Source organism: Terrapene carolina, unplaced genomic scaffold (assembly GCF_002925995.2).
Source record: "Terrapene carolina triunguis isolate 2854851 unplaced genomic scaffold, T_m_triunguis-2.0 Scaffold93, whole genome shotgun sequence".
NCBI lineage: Eukaryota > Metazoa > Chordata > Testudines > Emydidae > Terrapene > Terrapene triunguis.
The window spans coordinates 19282395-19292988 of NW_020664444.1; the positions used below are offsets into that span (position 1 = coordinate 19282395).

General features: G+C 46.3%; 1 protein-coding gene across 1 annotated transcript in view; it reads right to left on the bottom strand.

The window, feature by feature from the left end:
- The window catches only part of LOC112113878 (multidrug resistance-associated protein 1), a 112136-nt gene extending 103527 nt beyond the window's left edge, over nucleotides 1-8609 (bottom strand). Inside the window, exon 1 of the mRNA XM_026650776.2 lies at nucleotides 8241-8609. Coding sequence (XP_026506561.2) covers nucleotides 8241-8609 — 369 coding nt within the window. The remainder of the gene's footprint in view (nucleotides 1-8240) is intronic.
- Nucleotides 8610-10594: the final 1985 nt, after the last annotated feature.

The following is a 10594-nucleotide window of genomic DNA, read 5'->3' on the forward strand; positions in this document are numbered from 1 at the left end:
CGACATAAAAGCCTAGTGTAGACCAGGCCTTAGAGACTAACAAATTTATTAGAGCATAAGCTTTCGTGGGCTACAACCCACTTCATGATCCTTTACTCTCACAGATCTTGGGAGACAGACCTGTCCTCGCTTACAGACAACCCCCCAACCTAAAGCAAATACTCACCAGCAACCACACATCACTGAACAAAAACACTGACCCTGGAATCTATCCTTGTAACAAAGCCCGATGCCAACTCTGTCCACATATCTATTCAAGTGACACCATCATAGGGCCTAATCACATCAGCCATACCATCAGGGGCTCGTTCACCTGCACATCTACCAATGTGATATATGCCATCATGTGCCAGCAATGCCCCTCTGCCACGTACATTGGCCAAACCGGACAGTCTCTACGCAAAAGAATTAATGGACACAAATCTGACATCAGGAATCATAATACTCAAAAACCAGTGGGAGAACACTTTAACCTGTCTGGCCATTCTATGACAGACCTGCGGGTGGCTATCTTAAAACAGAAAAACTTCAAAAACAGACTCCAACGAGAGACTGCTGAGCTGGAATTGATATGCAAACTAGACACAATCAACTCAGGGTTAAACAGGGATTGGGAATGGCTGAGCCATTACAAACATTGAATCTATCTCCTCTTGTAAGTACTCTCACACTTGCTTCTTATCAAACTGTCTGTACTGGGCTATCTTGATTATCACTTCAAAAGTTTTTTTTCTCTTACTTAATTGGCCTCTCAGAGTTGGTAAGACAACTCCCACCTGTTCATGCTCTCTGTATGTGTATATATATATATATCTCCTCAATGTTTCACTCTATATGCATCCGAAGAAGTGGGTTGTAGCCCACGAAAGCTTATGCTCTAATAAATTTGTTAGTCTCTAAGGTGCCACAAGTACTCCTGTTCTTTTTGCAGATGATCCTGTCTCCCACCGGAAGCCCCCTCAGTGTCTCCTCCAGGTGAGAGCTGGGGGAGGGGAGGGCTGTGACGCACGTGTGTGACTCCTCCCCCCACCCCCTCCTGACGTGCAGCAGCCGGCTGCCGGCCTCTTTTGCCATAGGCAGCAGCAGCCGGGAGAGCCGCGCGCAGCTTTCATTCCGGCAGGGATGCTCCGGGGCTTTTCTGCGCCCCTCAGCTTTGCATGCCTGAGGCAAGTGCCTCACTTGCCTTGCCCTTGTTACGGCACTGCCACGCAGCATGTTTGAAGGTCAAGATAGACCCCCCTCCCCCCCACACACACACTCCTCCTCAGGAGGGCTGAGAGTATGACAGAGGCAGCACTCCATTCAGTACACATTGATCTCTCACACCTACTGCTGCTCAAGGCAGAAGAATTATTGACAGATTCCAGGAGAAGCCAGAATATGTAGCTCTCCTTCACAGAAGAGTCAAACGGCAAAATTTACATAGCTCATTATGCTTGTAATTTTTGTTGTTTATTCACTTTATACAACAAAACTAGAATGGTCCATTCACACCCCTACAATGGAATGTTTAAATATTAAAACTTTTCACTAACTTAATATAATTAAATATTTCTAAATCCAATTTCGTGCACCCTGTTCTTTCTTCAAGATATTAAAAACTAGTTGGAAGTTGTTTAACCCTTCCATGTCTACCATGACCCATATCCAAAAAAATGGGCATAGAGTAGTACTTAATGTGTATGTGTACTACAACCCCCTAATACAATGGTTTTAGATGTGTCCCCTATGGTGGCTGCCCCACGAAGGATATACACCTTAATAATACTGACAACTAATAAGGATTAAGTTGAAGACACTGAGGTTCTGGAGTTTGTAATTTATTATTATCAATAGCACTGTAAAATAGGTAAAATATGCTGAACAGATAATAGTCCCTCTTCTGAAGAGATTACAATCTAAAGGCACATGTGGGTACAATATAAAGCAATACATTGCAGGAAAACAGACAAGGAGGGTGATATAGACAGAATGCTTCATGGACATGACAGGTCTTCCAAAGAAAAGGGAGTTGCCTACTAGGAGGAAGGCATTTCCAAGCAGCGGGGAAGGAAACCTAGTATGAAGTCAGAAGTAGAAAGATAATACCTAATCTGTCTTTTCCTCATCTTTCTCTCCAGACAACATCAATGCAAAGATGCACCCACATAACTTAGTTTCAAAGCCCAGGTTCAAGATCCAAAGTATTTTATGAAGACCATTTGCCTTGAACCATCAGGCAGTCATTATACCAATGATAATGACCAAAGTTGATGGTATTCTTGTTGTTCTAAAGTTTATCCAAAACATTTAATAAAAAAACCCACAGACATTGACATTACATTGTTCCACCAGTCTCTCAGCTGGAACAGGTGTGCTATTGTATTTGGTGGTAGAGAATTCAGGTAGATAGGTCTGATAATTTTAAGCTAATTTGACAAAATAGATGGATTTTCTTTTTTGCAATACTGCTAAATAACCTACAGCAGTTGGATTCTTTATAACTAAACCTGAGGAAAGTTAGTTTACTACTATACCTATTCTGATTTTGTTTCTTGATAAATTCATTGTTTTTTCTTGTGTAATTTAAGTATTTCCATGCATCTTTCAGATTATATTTGGATGGGTTGTTTAGATGCCATCTTCGCTAAAGTTGGTACAGTCTGAGGCCTTGGCTACACTTGCAAGTTGGAGCACATTAAATCAGCCCCAGGCTCCCTAACTCCTGAGGTATCCACACTGGCAAAGCATGTAGATCGCCCGGACTCCGCGGCTGGAGCGCCTCTGGTAATCCACCTTCATGAGCACAGAGCTTGCTGCACCCCAACTGGAGCGTCGCGGTGCCAGTGTGGATGCCCTGGTCTATTAAAGCACTCTGATCGGCCTCCAGGAAGCATCCCACAATGCCTGTTCTAGGCACAGCTGGGACTGGACAGCTTCCTCTCCCTAAACACTGATGAGGTCCAGCACCTTGCCATTGCTACATACTGGGGATCACCTGGAAAGGTGCGCTGAGAGCATTCCACGCCTTGCTGAGCAAACAGGAAGGGGACTTTCAAAATTCCCAGAGAATTTAAAGCCATTCTGGTAATCACTTTTGGAGTCTACTGCCTTGTCCTCAGGTGACCAACCGTCAGACCCACCCTTTAAATTCTCTGGGAATTTTGAAAGTCCCCTTCCTGTTTGCTCAGCAAGGCATGGAGTGCTCTTACTATGACCCTTACCCACTGCACTCAACCCCTATCACCATGCATTTTAGCCAGCCTGAAGTGCAGCACTCATTGCTCGGCACTCCAGATAGGAAGGCAGAATATGATAACAGGACATTTGCAAATCTGTGATTGTTCCATTCCCCAACATGCCCCCTTCCCTCCTCCCACACAGCACAGATAGGTCACGCCATGTGCGTTTCTCTTCAATAAATGAATTTTTTGGTTTTTGAAACATTCTTTATTGCATTAAGTAAAAGATAGCATAGCCCAGGAAAGCAAAAGGCACTGCTAATCAGTTCATCATACGTAGCAAACACAGATGCTTACTAGCCTTGTGACCACTTCACTCCCGTGCAGGGCACCAAACATTACTGATGATTTTCAGCATCAAATTGCTCCCTCAAGGCATCCCTAATCCTTACGGCCCCATGCTGGGCCCCTCGAATAGCCCTGGTCTCTGGCAATTCAAATTCAGCCTCTAGACTTTGAACCTCAGCGATCCATGCCTAAGTGAAGCTTTCACCCTTCCCTTATGTTATGAAGGGTACAGCACACGGCTATAACCGTAGGGATGCGGTCATCGGCCAGATCCAGCTTCCCATACAGACAGCACCAGCGGCCCTTTAAACGGCCAAAAGCACACTCAACAGTCATTCTGCACCGACTCAACCTGTTGTTGAACTGCTCCTTGCTGCTGTCAAGGCTCCCTGTGTGTGGTTTCATGAGCCATGGCATTAAAGGGTAGGCGGGGTCTCCAAGGATCACAATGGGCATTTCGACTTCCCCTACGGTGATCTTCTGGTCCAGGAAGAAAGTCCAGGCTTGCAGCTTCCTGAACAGGCCAGTGTTCCGAAAGATGCGTGCGTCATGTACCTTTCTAGACCAGCCTGTGTTAATGTCTGTGAAAAGCCCACAAGCGCCTAGAGAACCATAGAGAAATACCCCTTCTGATTTATGTACTCGGAGGCTAGGTGGCCTGGTGCCAGAATTGGAATGTGTGTGCCATCTATCACCCCTCCGCAGTTAGGGAAACCCATTTGTGCAAAGCCATCCACAAATGTCACGCACGTTGCCCAGAGTCACTGTTCTTCTGAGCAGGATGCAATTGATGGCCCTGCACACTCGCATCAACATGATTCCAACAGTAGACGTGCCCACTCCGAACTGGTTAGCGACCCATCGGTAGCTGTCTGGAGTAGTCAGCATCCAGACTGCAATCGCCACACGATTCTCCACCGGCAGGGCAGCTCTCAAATCTCGTGTTCTTGCGCCGCAGGGTGGGGGAGAGCTCAGCAAAAAAATCCCATAAAAGTGGCTTTCCTCATCCGAAAGTTCTGCAGCCACTGCTCATCATCCCAGACTTGCATGATGATGTGATCCCACCACTCAGTGCTTGATTCCCAAGCCCAAAAGCGGCGTTCCACGGTGGTGAGCATGTCTGTGAATGCCACAAGCAATCTCATGTCATATGAGGTTATGCGTGTTGACATCATCATCGGACTCCTCACTGTCACTTTGGAGCTTAAGGTGTAACTCAACTGCAATTCGTGATGTGCTGGTGAGACCCATCAGCATATTCCTCAGCAGTTCAGGATCCATTCCTGCAGACCAAAAGGGAAGACAGAGCGCGCAGTACAAAAACCGTTGAAAGATGGCGCCAAATGTGGACGGAAGCACAGGGATTGCTGGGATGTAAAGCGATGCATCACAGAGCATTGGGATAGGATCCAGGATGCCCCGCGCCGCTCCTTCCCCTTCCCACAAGCCTCAGCGCCAGAATGGGAAGAGGTGCTCTGTAGGATAGCTGTCTATAATGCACCACTCCGAATGCCACTGCAAGTGCCGCAAATGTGGCCATGCCACCGCACGTGCAGCTGACAGTGTGAACACACGGCAGCATTTTCCCTGCTGCTGCCTACGAGGGCTGGTTTAACTCCCGGCACTCTACATCTGTGAGTGTAGCCATGCCCTGACACAGTGAGACTTCAAGAATGCAAGTAGGTGTAAGTCTGTGTCATTGTTAAATAATTTGTTGAGAATTACACCTACTTGTATTCTTGAAATTTCACTGTGTCAGACCTTACCAACTTTAGCGAAGATGGCATCTAAAACAACCCATCCACATATAATGGGATATAACAGAGAATGTATACTAAATATTATTTAAAAAGTCTATGGGGCTGATTAATTTAGAGCCAGATCCAACTCCTCCTGAACCCAGTAGGACTTTCACTTTCTCTTGATGCTTTTACATCTTTTATTGACACTCATGTTGCAATATTAAACTTCTATACACTTCATTCACCACAGAAACTTTGAACAAAATAGGTTACACCACATAAGCAAAATGAACCGTTGCCCCAAAAATACAGAGCAGTTTGTCATAACAAAGGTGTCATAGAAATTCCTGTATCAGAGGGGTAGCCGTGTTAGTCTGGATCTGTAAAAAGCAACAGAGAGTCCTGTGGCACCTTTAAAACTAACAGTCCGTTCCAGCTGAGGAATAAGGAGAGACGGACACAGCTAATCAAGCAAGGAGCCCCGGGAGGGGCGATCCGTTTATTTCAATTGCAATTGGGTTCGAGCTCATAAGTCAGCAAGAACAAGAAAACACTTACACCAAAGCATTATATGCAGTTGACTATGATAATCTATCGCTCTATGGCTAGGTCTACACTACAGCGGGGTTCCGACCTAAGATACGCAACTTCAGCTACGTGAATACCGTAGCTGAAGTTGCGTATTTTAGGTCGGCTTACCTGGCGGTGAGGACGGGGGAAAGCCAACTGCTGCCGCGCTGCCGCCGACTCCGCTGCCGCCTCTTGCCGAGGTGGATTTCCGGAGTCGACGGCAGAGCGATCAGGGATCGATTTTACCGCGTCCCCACGAGACGCGGTAAGTCGATCCCCGATAGACCGATTGCTACCCGCCGGATCGGCGGGTAGTGAAGACATAGCCTATGATTGGCCAAAATTTGCTATCATTACCATACATAATTAGCAAGCTACATGTATCTGCCCCTCTTATGACCCCTTATTGTTCATCTACTTGCTCCCCCCTTGCGTTACTTTGCAAACCAAGCAGTTAGTTATCTACAGAACGCAGGCACAGAAAGTTCCATTGTCTCCAGGTTTGGAGTTTGGCTACATTTCCTCTCGAAGGAACTTCCTGAGTTAAGATATAGCTGACGCTGCATGTTTCACATGTGTACGTGACAAATTTGCCCCCTGGCAGTTAAGTAGAATAATTTTATATCAATTTCCCCCCTTTGATCATGACCCATATAATGGGCTCATGATCACACTTTCACAGCTGTAGGAGTGTTACAGCAAATACGTAGGGGTCAGAATATCGGCATCTGGCGTGGTTCCCGCCTTTGCCAAAACCCGTCTTTCTTGTAAAGAGAGAAATATTCCCTTTGATTTGCTAGTTGCCCTAGCACATTTAGACATTATGCACATGGACAGTTTAAACACACAAAACACAATCATCAGTAAAATCTTAACACCTCCTTTCAGGAGTCCCTTTAACCAGCCCGTTAGGGAAGGGAACCAGGAAAATAAACCATCAAACCAATCATGTGTTCAGCTATCTTCATCAGACCTGTCTCGGGCGATGTCTCTTAAGTGGGCTGCTCTGTTAAAGGTATCTTTATAGGTGTCATTCACAAATACACAAAACTCTTGCCTAAAGCCATACGATTTTGTAAAGCTAACTGTCTAAGCTGCTTAAGTTTAGTGGCTTGATTTGTAACTATGGTAGCAGCCTCATTAGCCATAATTTATAAAATACCCTGGAGTCTTATAACCCTTCTCCTAAGTCTGCGATTACTAGGGAATGTTGTCCACGTCACTGGTTCGAGGGCTGCATCCTCTTCAGCTTGAGGTTTGCTAGTGTCCCTTACATTTCTAATCTTGCCTTTATGTAATTGTTTCACAATACAAGTGGGGGGTAACAACCAGGCAAGATAACAAGAACCTGCTAAGTGTACTGGAAGGTATGATAGGCTTTATTCCCATACACCCAGTAAGAACCGAACCCTGCTGGAACAGGGCCGGGAGGCGCATCCCGTGTCACTCCCAACGCTTTTTGTAACAGGGATGTATAACGTCTCGTAAACCCAATAGGCCCGTGCTCCGAGGAGATGTCTTCGTCTCTACATTTCTGCCTGCATACAGACATTTTCCATAGGAGTTTTCCCATACCATGGTGCAGCTTTCATAGCAGACACTATTGGCGCAGACATTCTTGCGGTTAATGTCGTCAGTGGTGTCAAAACAATAAACGAGGGGAGTGGCCCACTCTCCATCACCATCTGGGCCCACATAGTATTTGCAAGTACTGTTCCCTAAAACAGGCCTGGCCCATTCCCCAGGAGACACCACTCACCCTGCGCCTTGAAGGTTAACAAATACCTGGAGTTAGGGCTTATACCTTCTTGTTGCCAAGTATGAGTTGTAGCCCGATGGGGAGTAACATACATCTTTGAATGAGTAATATTTGCAGCCATCAAAGGGATAGGAAGGAAAGAAAGTCCTCAATCTGCATCGGGAGGCACCAAGGTGCACACCCAGCATGAGTCATTCCTCCATTCTGGGATTCTATTCCTCACCACATGGCTAAATCTAATGAAATTATTATGCTCATAAGAAAGGGAAGGGGAAAACAACGAAATCAACAGAGGAAACATTTTCACAATAGGTTAAAATACCAACAAAGAAAAAAAGAGCAATAAATGCTAATCCAAATAATACAGTCCAATCTTCTATATCCATCGAAAACTCTGATATCAGTCGTTTAGGGCCTTGATTGCCCTGTAGTCATCTACTTCGGGTTGGCCTTGCCGGTCGGCCAACAAGCGTTGCTCCCTCCTTGGGGACCTTATCTAGGGGTTCCTTTTTGAGTGAATTTAAGTTTCAGTCCAGGCAAGGTCTACACCATCCACTGATACTCTAGTCAATCTTTCATTAGTGAAAGGTTGGGTGTTTCGTTAATTTAGAAGGAGAGTAACAGCATGTGGAACTTTACCACTAGGTGGTGTCCTTTTACCAACTCTTGAGCTTTCTCAACTAACAAAGCTGCAGCAGCTAGGGCTTTAAGACATTCTACTGCTCCTCTTACAACAGGATCCAGTAATGCTGAAAAATAGGCCACAGGCCGTCGCTGTGATCCTAAAGCTTGTGTAAGAACACCAGAGGCCACCCCCACCCTTTCATGAACAAATAAGGTAAAAGGTTTCCTATAATCTGGGAATCCCAAGGCAAGTGCCGATGCAAGGGCTGTCTTGATTCTCTCAAAGGATTTGGTAGCATCTTTAGTCCATTTCACTGGGTCAGGTTTATCCTTGGTGGTTATCTGCACTAATGGTTTTGACATTTCCCTATACCCAGGAATCCAGGACCTACAGAATCCTGCCATGCCGAGGAACCCCCTTAACTGTCTCTTTGTCTTGGGCTGGGGTACATTTAAAATGACACTTATTCTTTCCTGAGCAAGGCTTCTCTTTCCTGGTTTTAGTATGTGCCCTAAATATTTCACCTCCTGTGAGCAATATTGAATCTTTGAGGGTGACACCTTGTGTCCTTTCATTGCTAAGGCACATAAAAACTCTACTGAGTCCTGCTCATTAATCTCTTGTGTTTCTGAGCATAATAAAAGATCATCCAAATACAAAAGCAACATGGACTGTCCTGGGAGAATTACATCTTGCAAATCTTTGTGCAAGACAGCTGAAAATATAGCGGGGGATTCCATATACCCCTGAGGGAGACGCCCCCATGATATCTGGGACAACCCCCTAAAAATGACTCAATTAAGGGAGTCAGTCCCTTTATTGCCTCTCATGGGAGAGGGTATTGGGGAATGCGAGGGGGGTCTATGTCTGTCCTAACACATATCTCAACTGGCTCAGCTGACTTTAGTAATCCCACGTCAGTGTTTTCTGTTCCCCATACCCAAGGTGGGACAGCATTTTCCAAATCCCTGGGAAGCATTGCTAAATATGAAGGAGTTTCGGGATTCATTAGAGCCATTAAGGGGATGACAGAGTCATCTGGCAGGCTCAAAAGAATGCCTTGGTCAGAGCAGTGAATAGTAGCCCGGAGTTTGCACAGCAAATCATGTCCCAATAAACTGGTTAGTCCTTGGGTAAGTAGGAAGGCGTGTTCCTCAGACAGGGGCCCTATGTGTATGTTTAAAGGTTTGGAAATCCGACAACAAAAAGGATTTCCTTCAATTCCCATAACATGTTCGATTTTGCCACTCTTAGGAAGATACAAATCAGTAAGGGTGGAAAGGGTGGCTCCTGTATCTAATAAGCAATCATACTGTTTTCCTCCAATCATCAAAGGAACTAGGGGATCATTGCGGGATAAGGAAAAAACTGCGCAACATAACAACATGGAACCCCCTTCATCCCATCAGTCATAAAGTCCCCCCATCCTGCATCACCCCCTAGAAGGGTTTTCCTCGGCCTCTGTTGACGCCAGGCTCTGCTCCCTTAACACCCTGCATGCCCCCCCCCTTTTACTCTGGGGCTGCACTGACCAGGGACAGAGACTTTGGGGGTTGTTGGACTTTTGGACTTTCGGTGGTTGCTGGACCCAAGAGACTTGGGGGTGTTGGACTTTGGGGACTCTGGGTGATTTTTGGGTTGCTGGAACCAAAGGGAAAGGACACAGCCCAATTTGCTGGGGTGGGTTTTGCTCATGGTTTGTGTTATGAATCCTGTTTGTGGTGTTTTTCCAGTTTTATGCTGATATCGTTTACCTCATGTTATTAAACATTTTCTGCTACACTCAAACTCCGTGCTTGCGAGAGGGGAAGTATTGCCTCTTAGAGGTACCCAGGGGGGTGGTATGTAATTGTCCCAGGTCACTGGGTGGGGGCTCGAGCCGGTTTTGCATTGTGTAATTGAAACGGAACCCCTAGATACAGAACCCGGCCCTTGTTGCTGCCAACTTAGATGGGCAGAAGGGTGTTAAGGGGCACCTTATGTGATCCAAGGCTGGCCAGCCGTCTGTTTCTCCGTGGGGGTTCCATCGCAGCCTTTACCACGAGCCAGTCCATTTTCCTGCCATCCCACGAACTGCTCCGCTCTACAAGCTGCTCCGCTCCGCTCACCGACCTGTAAGCCGTTCCAGCCGTCCCCGCAAACAGCTCCGCTCGCCGTTCCTTGGGCCACTCCAACCGGCCCCACAAGGCTCCACGCCACTTGCTGCTCCTCCAGTCGTCCTCACAAATTGCTCCGCCAGCTGCTGAGCAATATAGCTTCAGGCTCCCCCCACTAGTTAACACAGCACTCAGTGATCTCAGCTCTTAATAACGTCAGCTCTTTTGTGATTTCAGCTCTTAGCTATTTCAGCTCATAGTATAGTAGGGGAGCCCCAGTGCTGGTGCACCAT